The following is a 22,052-nucleotide window of genomic DNA, read 5'->3' on the forward strand; positions in this document are numbered from 1 at the left end:
ACTTCCGGATAGTGATGACTTAATGTATTCTAATAATTTCTCGATTTCTTGTGCGCATTTATAGATAAACACAATGCCCCAATCCAGTGGTCATTTATGAGAGCGAAGGAATGGCCTGTGTAGTTGTTTGAAAGTTATTTTGTTGTTTTTTTTTGGGGGGGGGGGGGTTGCACGTACGGGCACACACGTACGGGCATGCGAGAGCGAAGGAACGGCCTGTGTGGTTGTTTCTGGCTCAAGGTTTGAAAGTTTATTCTTTTTATTTTTTGGGCACGTACTAGTATATTAAAATGGCGCCAAACACGTGTGGGCTTGGTGAAAGGCAAGCTAATGCTCAAACAGTACAGCAGGCGGGTATGCAGTAAGGCTGTGAAGACCAACAAAAATTTGGTCCAACGGGCCCACTCGTGCTTTTAAAAATAACGTGTTGTTTCACTCTGTAAAGGATCGATTCGCTTTGAGAAATGGAACTTTACAATGCTCGTGCCTTCTGCCGCCCTCACTGCATTCCATCCGTCCGACAGTTTTTACACAAAGATTCATCATTGATTGTGACTGGACATTCGATATCATTTTTCACATCATCTGACGCAGCTTAAAGGGGGAACCCAAACACCCACACCACCTCGACGCTCATCTACCCCTTGTGTCTTTTTTTCCGATTTATAAAGTCGGTAATTTTGCGATTAAAAGTCGAAATCTTCTTCACACTCTGCCGTGACGCCACACTTGGGAAATCGGCCGCCATATTCGTATTGTACATCACGGCACGATTTAATTTGACGGGTGAACAATTTTTCGATTTCCCACAGATGTGCTTCCAGTCGATCCATCCTTGGCGCTTGTATAGTACAGTAAGGTCATCCAGCATGATTGAGAGAGAGTATGCCGTGCCATATCCCCCACGATTTTGCGGAAGAACCGTCGTGTTAATTGTCGCATGATCTTTGCCGAGATACTCACACCTGTGCACGGGCTATTTGAGTTGTGGCACGGAACAAATGGCATCCCGGTAAAGTGTTAAGTGGAACAATCCAGAAACGCACAGGGTACCTGGGCAGCCTGGGATCGGTGGGACAAAGTATTCGTCACCCATTTTGTCTGGTGTCCGAGGGGCTCTCCTGCTTCCACCACTTCTCACTACCCTCCCCCACCCCACCCCTTCCTCTACCTGCTCGTTTCAAAGAATAGTTTGTCATCGCATTCAAGACATGCCACTTGATGATAGAAGAGCAACTTGTTCAACGTCTCCGAGGTAAGAGATTCGCCATTCAACTCGAATCCACAGACGTTGCTGGTTTAGCTTGATTACTATATCTATATATTAAAAAAAAAAAATTTTTAATGTTGGTGTGCAAAAAGAGGGTAAGTGGTCTGGAGGGAAAATGTAGATGCTAAGGTGGTCCGTATATTGAAAATAAGTTGGGAACCGCTGCTCTCGGCCATCCTGCCAGCCCAAACCCTGTTTACAGATTCATGAAATCCTCGTTGTGCCAACCCGTAGCTTCGCTCACAGATATTTAATCAAAAGAAGACATGGAAACAATCAAAATAATTGAGGAAAGGAACTATTACTGAAACAAGCCGGTTGGCGATGAGGGATTTGCTAGGATCGAAGCGCTGGATACGATGCTTTTCATTTTGACCGATCCACCGACGAAGATTCATTGCCAAGACTTATTGGTTCACATACAATTGTTCCTCTGCCTGGCAAGATTTTTCCTATTGCGGATTTTGCCAACTGGCACTCCTCATAAAAAATGACGGTAAATAGACACCCTATTTTTGAAGGACTACCATTTCAAAAATAATCTGTTTGCTGGTTTGTGCTGTGGAGCCTCACATTGCGTGCGCGCGCGCGCGCGCGCGCGCGCACACACACACACACACACACACACACACACACACACACGAAAACCCGATAAACTTCTCTCGATGCTCTTGTTTGACCACACCTCCTGAGCCACACAATATTTTTCCTACGCCACTCCCACTTTCCTACGCCACTCCCACTTTCCTACGCCACTCCCACTTTCCATCGCCCACGTCCACTTTCCCTAAGCTCCGCCCACTTTCCTAAGCCCCTCATAAAAAATGACGGTAAATAGACACCCGATTTTTGAAGGACTACCATTTGAAAAATAAAACCTCAATCAAAAATCGGCTCGAGTAAAATTTTCTAATTATCTCGAAGTGTTTAATTCCGAAGTCTCGTTTCTCTACATTCAAAACTGAAGGACAAGTATTGAAAATACTGTACGCGGTTTTTCGGCCGCTGCACAGCAACGGGTGGTTGCTCGGCAACGAAATTCAAACGCGCACATTCCCAGACCATATTGCACCTGTTGGCAAAGTTTCATCGAAATCGGTTCGCTGGTTCGTGCTGTGGAGCCTCGCGTTGCAGACACATACACGCACGCACACACACATGCACACACAGACGTAAAACCCGACTATAAGGGATATCTTGCATATATAACGAATCCAATATTAGTACTTAACCAATCTTGTTCACTGTTCATTTACTATTTCCCTGGATTAACTTCACCCCAGCTTTCCCTCATTTGGCTGCCTCTCCTACTTGCACGCATGTCTTTGACTTTCCCTTTTAATCACTCTTCCCAGGTACCACGTGTGTGTGCCCTCAGGAGGGGAGGAAAGGCAGCGTGGGGGGAGGAGGGGAGGGAAGGCAGCGTGAGGGGGGGTGGAGGGAAGGCAGCATAAGGTGAGGGAGCATACCAAGACATTACTGGAGCGATAAAATGTGCCCAGGCAGCAATGTTTTCCTGAGGCAGATTGTGGAATTGATCCGTGCAGCAGTTCCGACTGCTTTAAAAAAAATAAAAATAAAAAACTTTCATTTGTCCAATTGGTTCACACATTGTTTGACACCCCCTTTTCTCCTGTACCTCTGGAGAGTTGTGTGGAGGGGGTTTGCAAGGACGATAGCGTAAGGGGAGGGAAAGGCGGTGTGAGTGGAATGGAATGGCAAGGGCATGCAACATCAGTGAAACAGAAGGAAATGTAAGGAGAGGGTAGGTAGTGCTCCGTGCAGGTCAGGTCAGGTCAGGTTTGGGAGCAGCGTGTTGCTGTGTCCACTTTCTGCCGGTACTCCAGGGGCCTCCGTTTGACTATCCCACAGGCAGATGCCTGGCCCATCCCCATCTCCTTGAGATGATGGTCAACCTGCTGCAACCATGAGGCACGTGGTCGGCCCACTGGCCTCCTCCACTCATGAGACTCCCTCGCTGAGAGAATCTGGTGAGCAGGATCAGCGTCAGGAAAACGAGCCACATGTCCATACAGCCGCAACTGACGCTCACGGACTATGCAGGCAACAAATCTCATCCGAGTCTCTCTCAGCAACCGCTCGTTGGACACAAAATCCGACCAGCGATAGCCAAGGATTCTCCGAAGACACCTGGTACCAAAGGAATTAAGTCTCCGTCTCAGATCCTTGGTCAGAGTCCAAATCTCGCAGCCATAGAGCAAGACTGGAAGTACCAAGGACCTGAAGACTCGGACTTTCGTCCTCCCGCACAGGTACCGGCAGCGCCACACCCCATGATCCAGTGAATCCATGACTCCCCAGGCCCGACCCAGACGTCTATTGACCTCTGACTCGCAGCCAGCAGAGACATGAATATCACTGCCAAGGTAAGTGAATCTCTCCACGACCTCAACATCCTCACCACAAACACACAGACAGGACAGCAGCATCCAAGATGTCACCGAAAGCCTGGATCTTAGTTTTGACCCAAGAAACCCGTAATCCCAGCGGCTCCGACTCCTCGTTCAGCACCTCGAGGGCCCCCAAAAGGATGTCTAAAGTCTCCGCGAAGATGACTGCATCGTCTGCAAAATCAAGGTCCGAGATCTTGACATTCCCAAACGATGCACCGCAACTTGATCTCTCCGACATCCTCCCTAAAATGCAGTCCATGCAAGTGCTGAAAAGTGTGGGGGCAAGTACACATCCCTGACGAACTCCAGTAACAACTGGAAATAAGTCAGAGGTGGTACCACCACACTTCACAGCACTCTCAGTACCAGAGTAGAGTTCAGACATCAGATCGATCAGTTTTGGTGGCACCCCACGAAGACCAAGAATCCTCCAGAGGATATCCCGATTCACTGAATCGAACGCTTTACAGAGATCAACATAGGCTGCAAGCAGCCCCTGCCGAAACTCTCGTCTGCGTTCGGTGAGGACACGAAGGGCAAGGATACGGTCAATCGTTGACCTCTTTGGTGTAAAGCCTGACTGCTCTGGGCGCTGGTGCTCAAGCAGATGGTGGCGAACCCTATCAAGAATTATCCGAGCAAAGACCTTGCCCGGCACTGAGAGCAGCGTCACCCCTCGGTAGTTGTTGCAGTCTTGGCGATCACCCTTCCCTTTCCAAAGAGGGACAACAAGGCCCCTCTTCCAGTCAGTTGGGATGATGCCTGTGTTCCAGGTAGAGCACAAAACTGCATGCAACGACACGAGTGCAGCATTTCCACCAGCCTTGAGAAGTTCGGCTTGGATGCCACAGATCCCTGGAGCTTTGCCCCGTTTCAACTGGTTCACCGCAGCCTGTGTTTCCACAAGCGAAGGTGGACCACAGTTGATTTGAGGGTCAGCAACAGGGATTGTAACACCCTTGACGTCCAACTCGACAGCTGGGGGATCAGCCTGGTACAACCGCTCAAAGTAACCGGCCCAGCGGGCCTTCACTTCAGACTCCTCTGTCAAGAGCCTACCACTCTCTGCTCGAACTGCAGTGCTCCGAGGGATGGGCTTGGATGAACGTAATACGCGAATTCCCCTGTAAGCGGGACGAGAATCACCTGTCCACAGGTGATGCTCTACCCCCTCACAGATTCCTCGCACATAGGCCTCCTTGTCCACCCTCAGTGCACGTACAGTTTTACGCCTCAGCTCCCTGAACAGCTCAGCTCTGCCATTCAGCCTGGCCCTGCGACTCTGGTCAATGGTATCCAGTGTCCCTTGAGAGACAAAATTCTTCTTTGCCCTGCGGTGAGTTCCAAGACATCCACCGGCAACATCAAGGACGGTGGTCTTGAAGGCGCTCCACAACTCTTCAGGACCCCCCAAAGCACCCAGACCACCCAAGTGTCCACTCAGCCTGTTCGCAAACTCCTCAGCTACTCTCTCATCTCTTAGCTTGGCAACATCCAGCCTAGGCTGGGATGGTACCATTCTCCAGGATTTAAGGTGCAGCTTTAGAGTTTCTACAACAAGCCTGTGGTCAGTATTGAGGAACTGAGCACTCCGGTAGACCCTGCAGTTCTGGATCATCCTCCAACGACCGTCACTGAGGACATGGTCAATCTCCTTTGCCACACCGCCAGCGTTGGAATACCAAGTCCAGCGATGAGCTTGTGGGCGCTGAAACCATGAACCAGCCACCCTAAGTCCATGACTTCTTGCAAAGTCAAGGAACTTAGTGCTATTCTGGTTCATAGTTCCTGACCCATGGGGACCAACACACACCTCATAACCATCCCTATCAGTTCCAGTCGATGCATTGAAATACCCCAAGACTAGAAGTGTATCTCGTCTGGGGCACTGATCAACCACAGACTCGAGTGTGGTGTAGAATGCATCCTTCACGGTGAGATCACTCGCCTCAGTCGGAGCATAAACAGAGACCAGGGAAATGACACCTGAGGAGTGACGGATCCTTAATCTCATAATACGCTCGTTGACCGGTGTAACCTCAATTATCGTTGGGGTCAGCTTATTGGACACAGCTACAGCAACTCCTTGGGTATGGTAACCATCAGAGCGACCAGACCAATAGTAGGTGTAACCACCCACCATTATCTCGCCGCAATCCGGTCTCCGAACCTCAGAGAGAGCTGCAATCCCGATGTCCAAACGCTTGAGCTCAGATGATAACAGAGACAGGTGATCATCCTCTCTTAGGGATAGGACATTCCAGGCACCCACCCGAAGGGACCGCCTCAGGTTAACCCAAGGAGACCGCCATCTGGTGGACGACACCTCAGCAACACTCCGACACACTCTCCCGCAATCTGACCCAGGGATGTTACCCCGTGGTTTCCCTTATATCAAAGATTGGGGGTCCCGAAGGCTTTGCCCCGATCCCGTCATCCGGTGAGCTGCCCTGCGAAGGGAAGCTGCACAGGAGGTACTCCCACGGAGTGGGTTTTCAGATTTTTTTTGCATTTTGCGGAATGAAGGGTTTTACGGTGGCCAGAGTGCAAATCCTGCCACCCACCTCCTAATAAGAAGTAACCCAACTGCAGGAGGACGTCTGCAGACAGTTGGGCACTAGATATGGATGGCCGTTGGCTTACAAGGAGCTCCTCCGCTCCGTGCACCAGGGCATTATTGGGGTGATAAAGCGCATCCAAACAGCAACATTTTCTTTTTGACCGCCGTGTTGTGTAAAACTGGGTGGGAGCAACAGAGCATTTAAAAATTAAAACCCATGCTGTCTACCTGGCAGAGGCATGCCTGCATGCATGTCCCCCTGTCCCCCATACGTGTTCCTATAGCCTCCTCGCATGCAGGCACACACACACACACCCCACAGAACACCCCCACAGAGAGTCATTTGTACCACGTCCTTGTGTGCTGTCTTCGTACCCCTCTGTCTTCAGCCAATATCGACTCTTAATATATTGCAGCAACTATTAGTATATTTCGGGCTTCAAGCCAACTGGCTGAAGCCCTATTGAATTTATATTAATATTTTGTCATGACAGCAGATTGCACAAAATGGTAAAAGGAAAACTCTTTGTGAAATTGATGAAAAAAGGGCTCCTGTGGACTGTCATCATGGATTGCAAAAGCAGGTTAAAGAGTACGGCGTTGCGCTCACTGAAGTTCCACTTTCTGCACAATCCTTCAAGTTTTCTTCATTAAATATAATCGTCTGAACAGTACATAAAAATTAAACTTCTTACTTTGCTGAACTAAATACACTTGGTTATAAAATCACTAATTTGTCAAATTTTTCAGATTTTCCTCCAGATTTCAACGCATTTCATCCACGAGATCCAATTCTCAAATCCGAGAGAATATTTTGATCATACACTTTAATTTGTCCGTGAGAGTGGATCGTTTTTCCAAGTCAAAGCATGTTTGAATAGGCCAAAGAAAATGGTGAATTATGACCCCACCAAGCTGAGATAGGGCTGACCAAGGATGATGCCTTGATAAAGGATAATTAAATATAGCCTTTAATTATGTTCAAAAGGGATGTTTAAATTGACCCAAGCACCCAATTTTCATCATGCACCACTTTGGAGTTCCCTGATGCATGCATAGTTTCAGGCTGCTAAGTTTCGTGGTTTTGGAGTTAACGCATGCGCGCGCACACACGCACACACCCCAGGAACATGTGCTCTGTCCTTTTTTCCTTTATTATTATTATTATTATTATTATTATTATTATTTCTTTTGCCACCCTCCTCTGCTTGCTCTTTTTGCTGAATTTGTAATTTAATGATGTCCCTCTGCCTTTTTGATGTATATTCGCCCCCATCATCTTTTGTGATTACCTTTGCTCTCCCGACATCCCTGACTATTTATTTATTTATTTATTTATTTTTAAGGTCCTTTCTGCTGTTTTATACGCTTAAAGCGAGATGGCTCAAGAGGCCAACCGCTCACAGGGCCCCATGCTCTGTACCATGGGATGCGGGTTTTACGGCAACCCCCGAACTGATGGCATGTGTTCGGTTTGCTACAAGGAGCATTTGCAGCGACAGAATGCCAGCGACAGACAGAGTCCTACAGGTATGTGCAGCTTTGCAATCATGCTTGTTTCTTACCTAGGTTTAACACATTTCTTGGCTCATTGAGACCACAACTTCTTTTGACAACAATGTGATATTTTGACATGAAAATTTTCCCAAAAGAATGACAAAGGAAAGCTAAGGATAACACATGGTTTTACTGGATTGGATGAAATGGGACATCATGCATGCTAAAGGTGCAAGTAGTTTTATCCCCTTTTTTTTGGTGTTGTTGGAAGCTGTTTCACCGGGAGCCGGAGGAACATCGGTTGCAATGACAGGGGTTGAGGTGGCTGCACAGGCTGTATCTCCTGTTCTTAGTCCTCCTACAACCCCTCCTCGTCCTGAACCGGCTCCAGCTCCTACGCAGGATTCGTCACTCCCAGAACTCAGTTCTCCAAGTTCAACAGCCAGGTGTGGCCTCTTTGGTTTGGAGTTGATGGCTTACAAGTTATTCCTAATCTTGCATTGTTTTTTTGATTGATTTTTTTTTTCATCAAAACAGCCTTGCCTGCTGCCAAAAGCGAGTTGTTATTAGGGTATGTAGTGCACAGTGTGAATTGCACATCTCAATAATATATGAACGAATAATACTTATTCAAGTACCCATCCCAACACTGCAGCCCCATTACAAGCCAGCCATCCCCGATGACGTCTCGCTTGGTTGCTATGAGCCTCGATCCGAACACCGAGGAGGCAGATGTTGCAGCTACAATAGAGCGGACAGGTGGGGTTGTCATAAATGTTTTCGTTTGTGCATTTTCCAATTTCTCATGTGAATGATTTAACCCTTTTTGAAAAGAAAAAAAATGCATGAAAATGCAGTTTTAAAAAAAAAGGCATTCTCATCTGAACACGCAGCTTCGGATGCTGTGATCCCAAATTCATATATATATATATATATATATATATATATATATATATATATATATATATATATATATATATATATATATATATATATATATATATATATATATATATATATATATATATAATGTGTGGATGATCCTTTAGGGGCATTATTAGTGCAATAAGCTTTTGCGTTTAACAAGGCCGAACCCGTTAATTGCACCTCGTTTTCAATGATGGTAAACCTATTCTTATTGACTTTTTAAAATTTTTAATAAGTCAATAGTCTAATACTATATAAATATAAGTGCCCTCACAAGGAACTTCAATGCAGGAGGAGGGCATTACCCCTTCAAAGCCTGCACAATGGTCACCAACTTATGATTGTCTGTGCTCTATCCTTTTAAAATGTTGAGTGTCAAGGAAGGAAGTGGCACGTACCATTTTTAGTTTTTGGTATGACTCGGCCAAATTCGAGTTTGACCCGCCGACCTCCCAGACTGAGAGCAGATGTTCGATCCAAAAACAATACGAGTTCCCTTCCAAGGAACATAGATGCAGGAGGAGGCCATTAAGCCCATCAAAGCCCATGCTGTTATTACCAATCTATCTGTGTTTGTTCACACTATACTTTGTAAATGCTGACCGTCGAACAAGGAAGCAGCACGTACCATTATTCATGTTTGGTATGACTCGGCCGGGGTTTCAAACTGCTGACCTCCCCTACTCAGAGCAGACTCTCTAACCATTACACCACTGAGGCTGGTTAACGCAGGAGGAAGATATACTTTCTTCATTCATAGGTCCACAGAATCAGAATTTTTTTTTGATGAGATTATATTGATTTTTAAGTAATGAACAAAGAACTGAACATGGTTTTTAATTCTAACAATTTTTGAGGTGTTACAGCGAAAAAGGCAAACCTGTCGGTAACCACCCCTAAAAATTCCAGATAAACTTCCATGATGTAATCGAGTGAAAGATTGTCAGCACGCAATGGATAATGGCCGCACAACTCTCTTCAGGCTAGTTAGAAAGTGAATTTAATGAATAACTTTCTGATCAAGAATCCCCAGATTATGAAGATGGTCAATATCATTTTGTAGAAGGTGCTGTCGGACTGTGCATGTATGAACCTGAGATTGAGATGACGTCACGGAAGGGACGGGGCCAATTGAGCATTTTTTTTGGGGGGGGGGGGGGCGGGGACAATCGAGCATAAATGGACACCAAATAACATTAATATCTTCGTTTCAAGATATTTATTTCAGAAAAGAACGATTTAAGTGCCAAGTAAAGCCATATGTATTCATTAAACCAAACATGATATTCTGATTCTGTGGACCTTAGGCCATATTAAAAAATAAAATCAGTCCATCGTCCGGATTTCTTTTATTTTTTTTTATTTTTTTTAAGGGAGGAGGCCCTTTTAAAGAGGCCCTTTTAAAAAAAATTTATTTATTTTCAAGATGGCCACCAGATTTTTAGTTCAAAATGGCCACTGACATTTTCATTCAAGGACCCTTCTTGTTTAATGCACAGAAACACTTAAAAATAAATGTATTGAAAATAATCACACATCATACACACATCGACATCTACTTGTTATGGTTTTATCGTTGTAGCCAATTTAATTCACTAAAAATACATGTTCTAACCAGCAAAACTATATCATTATTACATGATGTGTAGTAAGAAGAAAGATTCATTTTCGTTTTTAACCCCCTCCCCCCCAAAAAAACAACACAAATCATGTTCCTGATGTGCCTGTTTACCTCCCCCCCCCCTCCCCAAAAAATAAGATTAGTCATGTATCAGACATGTCAGTTTTTGACCCCCAAATAAATATCATGACGTGGGTCATACTGTTGTGGGACCAGACGAGTCAGCCGCGAGATGGGGCTGCAGCATCGGCTCGACCGATCGCCCGGAATTCAGATTGTACTTCTTCGGAAAAGTACGGGTCCCTTTTTGGACCATGACGAGTCAATATTTCTACCGCGTGGTACAGGGTTATTTGCCAAATCTTCAAAATACCTCGAGACCACGTGGCGATCTACCGAGTCTTCACACCCTCGACGGCACCCGTACGGAATGAGCTGCTTTGCGTGCTCGTTCCATGTGCGACCCGAGCTGTTTGATCACCAAGTTCCATCGGTTCAATTGTCCCGTTACAACGGCCACAGTAGTGGCCTGCTAATTCCCCAGCACGCGACACACTCAGTCAATGAAAATAGACGCGAACGAGCTGAAACATTGAACAAATGGGGAGTTATTTATAATGCAATAGCTGGGGAATGAGGGAAGCACATAAGGGCAGAGCTAAACCGAATATTAAGAATTGCAATTTTATACAGCGCAAGCACTTAAACAATTTACTACTTAAATACGGGGCCCACAGGACACACACGCGCACACACAAAGAATCGGACCAAATGGTCTTTAATTGGACCTCCAGTCCGGAGGACAGTCGGGCTGAAGATCAGGGTAGCTGGCTACCTGGCCGCGAGCGCGTGGCTGGGCGTCCACTCCTTCCCGGAGCTCCGGTCACTGAAGGACGGACCAGCGCAGCCGAACCTAGCTGAGGTGAGACAAGGTGATCGCCCAAGCTCGCGATCATGCGGAGGATGAGGAGGACGACGACCAGGGCAGCGACCACTCATGACGACTGATCAACGATTACTGACGACGAGGACTGTAGAAAATCTCTGGTTCTCAGACCAGCCGTCTGCGCTCTTATTTCCTTGTCCCCCGCCAAGGGGGGCGGGTGTCTCCGCCCTCCCCGCTTCTCCACACCAGACGGCCTTGTGCGCAGAATCCATCGTAGCCCTGTCACTGTTTGCCAGTTTTGGCACGCATATAGCTCGCCATCGCCCTCACTGGCCAAAACGGGCGGCAAGCCCTTTGATTGGCCAGGTGGCGTGGTGACATCACATGGACCGCCCCTCACACAGTTGGGGAAGTCCGATTGGCCGAGCGACCGTCACGTCACTCGATGCATCCCGATTGGTCGAGAGCCACCACGATGCTCCTCCTTGAACTCCACCCTTATACGTGATCGAATGCATGGGGATAATGGCGTCGCTCAGAGGGAGGTGAAGGTGTTGCTGGCATTGGGGGTGTCGAAATGAACGAAAAGAAAACCTGACTATTAAAATAACTTCACAGCGCATGAACATTTATTTACCCATTAGACAAGGGACGGGAGCTATCTAAAAACACAAACTTACGGATATAACTGATCTAAAGGAACCTGGATGTCTGTGTGCTCATGGTTTCCAGATTCGCAACAATACACCCGATGCGTCACCAACACACTCACGAGGCCTATTAAAAATACAATCCACAGTTCAAAACAATTATATTGAAATGTATGGCAACATTTAAAAGAAACTATACACTTCATGCAGATTCAAATTATTCGTTATGCCATCTTTCCATATAGATCTCCAGTAAACATTTATTTAAATACACAGATTTACACATGTGGGATGTGGACTCACCAGCGCTGTTTGGTCTTGCTCCTGTACGGCCTCTCCTTGGTCCAACTCCCCACAAGCAAGATCGGAGAAAACGTCACACAGTGAGCGTCGCCCATCAATATAATTGTTCTAGCATTCCATGGCTTCAGGACTTTAGTTCCCGTCCGAATTTGCAAGCACATGAAAACCATCTTCACAGAAGCGGGAAACGACAATGCAACGGAAAGCGCAGTGAGCAGAAAGCGGCAGCACACACTCAGTGCTGCGGCTCGGTTATAAAAAGAAATGATCGATTCAGAGAATGGTGCAAGTTGTACATGAAGTTATGGATTTTTTTTTTTTTGTCTACTCACTTCCTTGTAATAATGTTGAACTACCCTCACCTTTCCTCATGGTCTGTCTTGCATAAATAACAAAACCATCTCAAACCATTTGTGCTATTCTAATTTTACTTGCTTCCATTTTCTTAACTAGAGGTTGTTGTCACTAAAATATCGAGAAATAAAAATGATTCCAGCAGTGCAGAAAAACAACTCGTCTTTTGAAAAACCTTAAGGGTAAGTCAAGCTCTGAAATATGACTGAAAATGACATGGTCCACCGCAGAATGCTCGGCGTGCATGTACAGAAACCCTGAACAACAATGGTCATCGGGGCAGGGAATGCATGTCGTGTGTGCCAGATAAGGATTGTTACCTGAAATGGTGCACAAAGCTTCTACAAGAAGCCAGAAAAAACTTGGAAATGTACCTGTAAGAGAGGAGTTTTGCTCTGCACAAGGAAAGATTTGGAGAACTTTCTGATCAACTTGTCCAAAAAGTTAATATCTTGTAGCCCAGACTCTAAAAACTCCTGACGATATGGGCAGGTGCAAGGCTTTGGACGGGCACGTTCTAACCGGCCTCCATGATCATCCCTGTCAGTGAGTGGACTTTGAACCTTGTGGGATAACATCACGTGAACATGGCAGGCTTGGTGATTTATTTAATGGAGTCTGCAATTGGACAAACGATGCTGTCATTACCAACATTCAGGTAGATTTCTCAGAGGGAGACACCGTATCTGGTTTGGGTGCTTCTTAACACTGATGGGAAGGTCATATCTGGGGCTGGTCAATGCACAAGGTAAGGTTTACCATTAAGCATGTTGGGGTGGGTGGGGTGGGGTGGGAGTTGGAGCTGTATGGGCTGTGAGGGCCGTTCTAAATATATATTTTTTTGTTTGGTTCCGGGGCTCAATCTCTTGATCACAGTACTACAATGCAGGTGCTCAGTCATGCTTGGAAAGAGGGACAGAGAGAAGAGAAAGAAGTTTGAGGTGTGTTTGTGGCCTCTTGCTTACTGGACACAAGCTGGCTGGCTTACGTTAGTCCCAGCAAAAGAGAGGAGGAGGAGGAGGAGGAGGAGAAAGAAGAAGAGGAGGGGTAGAAAGTGTGATGCGATGTGTATGGAAAGGTGCAAATGGTGCCTGCATGTGTATTAGAGGAAATAGTGTGAAGTGCGAGTCAGTAAACGAGCCCTGAAAAGGACAAGGAGTCCTCGTTGATGTTCCGTGCATTCAAAGGGAATTTTCTCAACTCCCATGCCTAGAGCGAGGGAAAGCAAGAGAATGAATGGGAGCATAAATCAGTGTCATGACCAACACATCCAGGAAACCTCTGCTGCTCGGTCTGTGTTTGCCAGCCCTCCGCTGCACTGTTCACCAGCTCGTCCGTTCTCGCAGATTTCAAAGACGTGCCATCCCACTCACTACACCCCAGTCGGTTTTTATGAGCCCTGCTTTGGCTCTGATGGAAACCTCATGATCCGGTTGGTTTTCTCCGTGATCCTCCTTGCACTATTGTACACTCGGACCTTGGCCGGTGGGGAGGCATGGTGTCAAGTCTTGTGAGGCGGCCAACCCACTTCGATCTCTCCCCTCCGATCCAGCGGCGTGATTGGGTTGGTTTCCAGGTGTGGAGTGGCTTTATGCCTGCTTGCGGGGTGTCTTCAGTCCTTCCACTCAGCCGTGCCTGGACAGGTCTTGACTGTTGTTTTTTGCCATGGATCTCTGGCTTGGAATATGAGATTTGGCTGTTAGTTTTGTAATGGAGAGTGTTGCAAAGTGTATATGGATGCTTTTGAGAGAGAGAGATAATATATATATATATATATATATATATATATATATATATATATATATATATATATATATATACATATAATATGAGATGGAAAAAGAGAAGAGTCTCAAAGGGGGTTTGTGTTTTCTCCACAAACACAACACAGTCATATTCCCTTTACACTGATACAGGGGAGAGGTAATTTGGTAACACAATATACGATGGAGATATCTACACTGGGTTCCTTTTATGTGTATTGTATATGTCTCCCCAAGGTCTTCCAAAAATGTCAGTGTATCATCTGCTTGAACACTGTCGTGCATCCTTATAAGCAACTGAATGAAAATCAAATAATTAGTCATGAACCATTCCAGAAAATAGAAACTTTGATCATATTGTGGAAATTAATTTAAAAGTAGATAATATCTACTTTCTGGGCCAATGATGATGCTCGCACCAAACCGTGCCTTGTCCTTTTGGGTGGGTCTGTCCACACGACAACATCATTATTCTCTGGGAGGGTTCAAGTTATGCTTACCTCTGCCACCGAAGGTGAAGGAGGTTATGTTTTCAACCCTTTCTGTCTGTCTTTGTTTTGTTTTGTTTTGTTTGTCTGTCTGTTTGTGTGTGTGCAGGATATCTCAAAAAGTTGTGAACGGATCCGGATGAAATTTTGTGGACAGGTCGGGTGTGTGACAAGGAAGAACTGATTAGATTTTGGTGAAGATCCGGATCCGGATTCAGCTTCTAGAATTTTTTCAGTGATTCTTCATCATTGAGAGATAGGGCTAAACAGATATATAACATGCTATCTCAAAAAGTTTGGGCGGATTTGGATGAAACTTGGTGGACAGGTTGGGTGTGTGACAAGGACGAATTAATTCGATTTTGGTGAAGATCCGAATCCGGATGTGGATATGAGAATTATTTAATTTCTAAAATTATTCTTCACTATTGAGAGATGGGGCCAAAAATGATACTTATGGCACGATATCTCAAAAATGTATTGGGCCGATATGTTCTTGTGGATCAGGCATTACGTGGTGGAGGTATGCGCTCCACCGAGTACCCTTCGAGTTTTGAGATGAATTTGAAGCCAATGAGGGTCAGCAAAGAAACAGGAGAAAAGGGTACCTAGGGATACACACATTGCCCGGTGGTGAAAGTCACCACTATTTCCACCCATAAATCCTCCACTGATTGCAAGTACTGTACAATATTTCATTCATAGAGCTTATTGAATGCCCAATACAATTTTATTATTTCTTGTCGTAATATTGTTGTTTTTTCCTTTGTGATAACAGTAGCCTCCACTGGCAAGTTTTCACAGTCATTTTGAGAACGTAGTTGGATTCTTTTCGCATTTGCACAAAAAGAATAAAAAGTGCACATCTCCAACATATATGAAGAATTGTTGATCGACCGGTCGACCTTTCATTTTGTAAAGATGCCTCGATCCCCAACAAAACAAAGATTGACTCCGATGCCAGAATGAAACGGTTCCTTTGTTTCGCTTGTGCGTTATGTGGGCGGCCCGAATTCTTGCTTAAACCATGCTGAAACTTGGAAGCACATCTGCATAATTTTCGGCCTTGTTAAAAGAAATATTTTGATAAATTGCCAAGTTATTTGGAAAACATCGATAGCAGTTGCAATCTTCGATTGGATGTTTATAAAGGTAGATGGCATCTAGTGATGTAAGATTCTTACCTGGCGTGGCACCAGATGTTTTCTTTCGGTTGGAACTGGCAATGTGTCTGTGTAATGTGTTTTGAGCTGTTCCCCACATTTGTATCGGGTTACATCCTTTCCTTGACACTTTGAACTTTCATAATAAGCTGATTAGATATTCCATAAGGTGTTTATTTATTAGCTTGCTTGTTGCCATCTTGCTTCAAAATGGAGTTTACACTTGCCTTTCGAAATCTTGGTGAGGTTTTAATTTCGCACAAAATAGATTGCTCTTTCACAGTTTGAGACTCGCTTAATTGGATGCTCCACACAAACAATCACCTTTGTTTCCTGTCATGATGTTTTTTTTGGTTTTTTTTTTTTTTTTGCTTTATTTGATTTGCAAATTCACTGTCAATTTTCAACATCTTTTCAAAAAAGTAGTTTGACTCCTTTTTGTTGTTTATTTTTTTACATTTATCTCATCCTGTGACAGCATGAAACTGAGAAATGATTGTTGATTTTGAGGGGTGTGCTTGTGTGTTTATGCATTAAATCTATTGTTCGTTTTGGTGTGCAGCTTTACCCGAGGATAAGGATGCTGCTCAACCAGGCACCTCGGATCCCGAGGTTCCGAAGCAACAGGAAAAGAAGAAGCATCGCTGCTTCGCTTGTCGGAAGAAGGTTGGACTTACAGGTGAGGTGGGAGGTTTTGTTTATTTTCATATCTTGGGAGACCGTTTTGGAGATTTATGCACACCAAATTATGGACTTTATTTCTGACCGTGAAAACCCCCTCCTATCACTCCTTCCCTTTCTTACTCCTTTTCAAGCTGAGAGACAAAGCTTTAACAATGCAGGAAATTTGTATGCATGCTCGGTTGTTGTTCAACTGCCAAACTCAAAATGAAGCTTTTTGGATTCTCTGAATGTGTGCATCACACTTGTGTAACCTAATTCACGGAGGTCGTCAAATATCTTTGCGCTGATATTTTTGCAAATAAGGTCTTCGGCTGCCCTTCAAAGATGGTGTTTTGCTAACGAATCTTTCAAATTGATAATCCTTAAAAAAAAATTTTTTAGCCACGTCACGTTGTGAACGCTGGCTCGAAGAGAGCGTGTTGTTGTTGTTGTTGTTGTTCTTCTTCTTCTTCTTCTGGTGAAGACGAAACCTTTATGACGTGGCTCTTGGACGCATTTGTCCTTGTTTTTTAAATCTTCATCACTGATATATATATATATATATATATATATATATATATATATATATATATATATATATATATATATATATATATATATATATATATATATATATATATATATATATATATATATATATATATATATATATATATATATATATATCTCTCTCTCTTCTTCTTCTTTTGGCTGCTCCTGTTCGGGGTCGCCACAGCGGATCATCCGTATGATCCGCATAGTGATTTGGCACATGTTTTACTCCGGATGCCCTTCCTGACGCAACCCTGGTCACCTCTTACGACACAGGGATATGGTACACCTATTTTAACCGGGGTATACACCGGCCCAGTATACTGGTGCTCACTTCGCCGACCTCGGAAGGATGACAGGCTGAGTCAACCCCCTGGTGTATTAATTCAGTGGTCCAACGGGGCTTGAACTCAGGACCTTTTGGATCCCAAGCTAATGCCCTAACCACTGCGCCAACACCAGGCTCATACATATATATATATCTCAAAAAGTTGTGGATGGATTTGGATGAAACTTTGTGGACAGGTTGGGTGTTTAAAAAGGACCAATTGTTTCAATTTTGGTGAAGATCTGAATCCAGATCCACATTGGAGAATTTTTCAAGTGGCTCTTCACCATTGAGAGGAGGAGAGGAGATTGGGGCCATACTCTGTGCAGAGCGTTGGTGTTGATTAAGCAGTTTCCTTGGCTATTGGGCACAATCCTGGATGGGTCACCACTCCAACACAGTATACCAGCATGCTGGCACTCATTTTTCCGACCTCGGAAGGATGACAGGCTGAGTTAGCCCCACATGGTATTATTTTAACAGCTGAGCAGGATTTGAACTCGGGACCCTTGGATCCAAAGCCCCGCCACCCTAACCATTAAGCCAACACCAGGCATACCATTATGAAATAGGGACAAAAACTTTGTTTAGCATGATGTATCTAAAACTTGTGGACGGCATGACAAAACTCGGTGGGTGAATTGGTTAGGTAACAAGGACAAATGTGTCCAAGAGCAGCGTCACAAAGGTTTTGTCGGCTAAAAAAAACAACAACTTCTGATATTTCGTCTCGTGCCTTGATTAAGCCAATAGCGAGGCCCATCATAATGTATTTATGTATTTACGATATATCGTGTATTTACAAAATAAATAATGTATTTACGAAATTACAATACGATAAATGGAATAATCTTTAAATAGTAATGTGAACTTTTCGAAACTTTAAAGCAAATGTCCAAATATATTTAAAAGTTCATGATAGACTCTCTCAAAAGGCACCGTCAATGCGAGGATGTGTACATGTGCTTAGTATTTAAGGAGATCCGGATCTGGTATATACAAGAGCCAAGTCCTAGAGGTTAAGGTTTTGTCTTCACAAGAAGAAGAAGAAGAACAACAACGCCGATCTCTCTATGAGCAGCGTTCGCTACGCGAGATGCTGCTAAAAAGAACAAGCCAATTCGATTTTAGTTCAGGTGCAGATTCAGATGTGGCTTATCAGTGGGATACAAAATGTAAACTGTTCAGCTTGGCGGAGGTATGTGCTCTACCGAATGCCGTTCCGTTTCGCCAAGGGTCACGATGAATGATTTTTCGTTTATTTGTCTGTCTGTGAGCAGGATATCTCAAAAAATTGTGGATGGATCCGTTTGAAATTTGGTTTGGCAGGTTGGGTGTGTGACAAGGACGAACTGATTAGATTTTGGTGAAGATCCGGAGCCGGCTACTATTTTTTTTTAAGTGAATCTCCACCACTGAGAGATGGAGCCAAAAACGATTATATAGTACGATATCTCAAAACGTTGTGGACAGGTTGGGTGTGACGAGGACAAATTGATTCGACTTTGAAGATCCAGATCCGGATTCGATTAAAAAAATTTTTTTAAAGAGATTCTTCACCTTTCACAGATAGGGCTAAACCAATGTGCACTCGGTGTACAAAACATTAGGAACACCTGCTCTTTCCATGAAATACTGATCAGATGAAAGCTATGATCTCTCATTGATTGCACCTGTTGAATCCACTTCAGTCGGTGTGGATGATCGGGAGGAGACAGGTTACAGCCGTTTTAAAGCCATTTTTCCTTGCTGAGCAGGGGTTAGCTTTTTGCGGGCTCCATGCAATCATGGTTCCCTTCTTGAGGCAATGTTTTATGGCTGGATGCCCTTCCTGACGCCAACCCTGGTCGCCTCTTACGACACACAGGGATATGATGCACCAGGACCAGTACACTGGTACTCATTTCGCTGACCTCGGAAGGATGACAGGCTGAGTCAACCCCCTGGTGTTAATTCAGTGGAGAACAGGGCCCAAACTCAGAACCCTTGGATCCCAAGCCAGCCACCCTAACCTCTAAGCCAACACCAGGCTGGGAGGAGACATGTTAAAGAAAGATTTAAAATTTTTATTTTCAATAATATTTTTTCCCCTTATTTTTTAAGTACAGGTGATGTATGTGTGCCATTCAAAGGGTGAATGGGAAAGACAAAAGATTTAAGTGCCTAGGTGCACCGGTTTGAGTGTGTCAAAAACGGCACCGCTGCTGTGTTTTTCATGCTTAAGTTTCCCATGGTGTATCAAGAATGGTCCACCACCTTAAGGATATCCTGCCAATGGCAGGTCAGTGCTTGAAAACGGCTCATTGATGAAAGAGGCCAAAGAAGGCTGACACGAATTGTGCAGAGCAACAGACCGGCTACAGTTAGTCAACTGACAGTGCAATACTATATTGGTGCCGGAAGACCCATAGAAGAATGCTCAACTCATCGTACCTTGACACGAATGGGGTATGGCAGCCGACGACTGTACAGAGATCCACTTCTTCCAGCAAAAAACAAGAACCTAGGGTTGCAGTGGGCTAAGGAATGAAAACACTGGACACTGAAGGATTGGAAAAACATTGCCTGGTCTGATGAATCCTGGTTCCTGCTGTTTCATGTTGATGGAAGGACAAGGGTAAGGAGAAAACCACATGATTACATGCATCCATCATACTATGTTAACATTACAGGCTGGTGGTGGTGTGGTGGTGTGATGGTGTGGGGTGTGTTTTCATGGCACACATTGAACCCCTTGATAAAAGTGGAGTAACTTTTGAATGCCACAGGATATCTGAACATCATTGCCATTCAGGAGCATCCCTTCATGGCAGAAATGTATCCATCTGCGAATCCATTTCTTAAGCAGGATAATTCCCCATGTCACAAGGCGAGGATTGTCCAGGAATAGGTCCACGAACACGATGGTGAATTCATCTTCCTGCAGTGGCCTGCTCAGTCACCAGATCTCAATCCAATTGAGCATCTATCATCTATGGGATGAGATGGAATTAGCTATTCAGAGTGGAGATCCACCACCAGCCAACTTGACAGAACAGTGGGAAGCACTGGAGTCAACATGGGCTAACATCCCTGAAGAATGCTTTCGACACTTTGCACAGTCCATTCCCTGACAAATTGAGATTGTTCTGAAGGCAAAGGGGGATGCAATTGAATATTACGAAGGTTTTTTTTTTTTTTTTTTTTTTTTTTTTTTTTTTTGTATACCTTGTCGAGGCTCGTGTGAGAGCCAACACACAACGCACATCATGGGGGCCATGAGACGAGGGGAGCGAGTGGATAGGATAAAACAGTGGGGAACAGAGACACCAGGAGATGTGTGGAAGGGAGAGGGATGGGACGGGGAACATGGGGAATAGAAGATGGACATTACAGGGACTTTCAGGAAGGAAAGCAGGGAATTTGAAGGAGGTGGGCTTGGGTGGATTATCGGGGGGAGAAAAGATCGAGGATTTGGATGGGGGATTATAAGAGGTGGTGGTGAACAGCTGTTTTGAAGGCCTGGAGGAAAGAATGGAATGAATAGAGTGAGGGAGTTTTTCCCAAAGGTGGGAAAAAAGAGGAATGAAAGAGTGAAGTTGAGCAGTGATTCGTGATTTTGGTAGTTTTACCAGAAGGGGGTTGTTGGCGGACCTTGAGCGCCCTGTGGAAATGTGTTGGGGACAAATCGCAGAGAGAGCAGGTGGGGGGCGAGGCTGGAGAGGAGATGGTAGAAGACAGAAAGACCACCGACCAACCTGAGGTGAATGAGTGAGAGGCCCAAAGACTCAGCCTCATTGCGGGAGATGCCAATGATCCGAAATGCCTTGGTTTCTGCAGCGTGAAGCCGAGAAAGGTGGGAGGCAGGAACACCAGCCCAGAGGGGAGAGCAGTACTCCATCAGGCTGTGGACAAAAGCTTTGAAAGTGGTCAGGAGCTCAGGTGGGTCGAGGAAGGACTTTGCACGACGGAGGATTCCCAGTCGGCGACTGGCTTTGGAGGTGAGGTTTGAAATGTGGCTTTCCCAGGAAGGTCATGGCAGATAGTGAGACCCAGAAGCTTGAAAGAAAGGACTTCTTCCAGAGGATTGTTGAGAAAGTGGATGGGGGGGGGGGGTTTCTAAACGGTCCTTTCGAAGAGACATAGTGAGAGTGTGAGATTTGTCCGGATGGAAAGACATGTTCCACATGTTGGACCAGTTTGTGATTTTTATCCAGATCTGCAGTGAGTGAAGAAGCTGCTGCTTGCCGGTCTGAGGGATGACCGATGGTACGGCAGAGGGTGGAGTCATCAGCAAAGAGATATGGAGGATTTTCCAGAGTCGGAGAGATCATTGATGAAAACCAGAAAAAGAACAGGGCCCAGAACACTACCTTGAGGAACTCCAGCCTGCACAGGAAGAGGGGATGAAAGAACTCCATTTAGGGCCACACGGTGACTGTGACAGGAGAGGAAGTCTGCGAGCAATGAGTGGAGATGGCCTTGGACACCATAGGAAGAGAGTTTGGTGAGCAGGGCAGGGTGCCAGACTGTGTCAAAAGCACGTGATATGTCCAGGGATACGGCTCGGATTTCCTGTCTGGCATTGAGGACTTCCATCCATTGTTGGGAGAGCAGAAGCAGCATATCCAGGG

The 22,052-nt window shown here is 45.1% G+C and overlaps 1 protein-coding gene across 10 annotated transcripts in view; it reads left to right on the forward strand.

Annotated features, from left to right (window-relative positions):
- The window catches only part of LOC147021960 (AN1-type zinc finger protein 6-like), a 62,773-nt gene that overhangs the window by 26,208 nt on the left and 14,513 nt on the right, over positions 1–22,052 (forward strand). For all 10 annotated transcript variants that reach the window (XM_085892446.1, XM_085892440.1, XM_085892442.1 and 7 more), the window contains 4 exons: positions 7,591–7,774; positions 8,013–8,187; positions 8,397–8,500; positions 16,459–16,575. In XM_085892446.1, coding sequence (XP_085748572.1) covers positions 7,624–7,774; positions 8,013–8,187; positions 8,397–8,500; positions 16,459–16,575 — 547 coding nt within the window. In that variant the 5' untranslated portion in view covers positions 7,591–7,623. The remainder of the gene's footprint in view (positions 1–7,590; positions 7,775–8,012; positions 8,188–8,396; positions 8,501–16,458; positions 16,576–22,052) is intronic.

Source organism: Eptatretus burgeri, chromosome 8 (assembly GCF_056783735.1).
Source record: "Eptatretus burgeri isolate ZD-2024b chromosome 8, Ebu_testis_v1, whole genome shotgun sequence".
Taxonomy (NCBI): domain Eukaryota; kingdom Metazoa; phylum Chordata; class Myxini; order Myxiniformes; family Myxinidae; genus Eptatretus; species Eptatretus burgeri.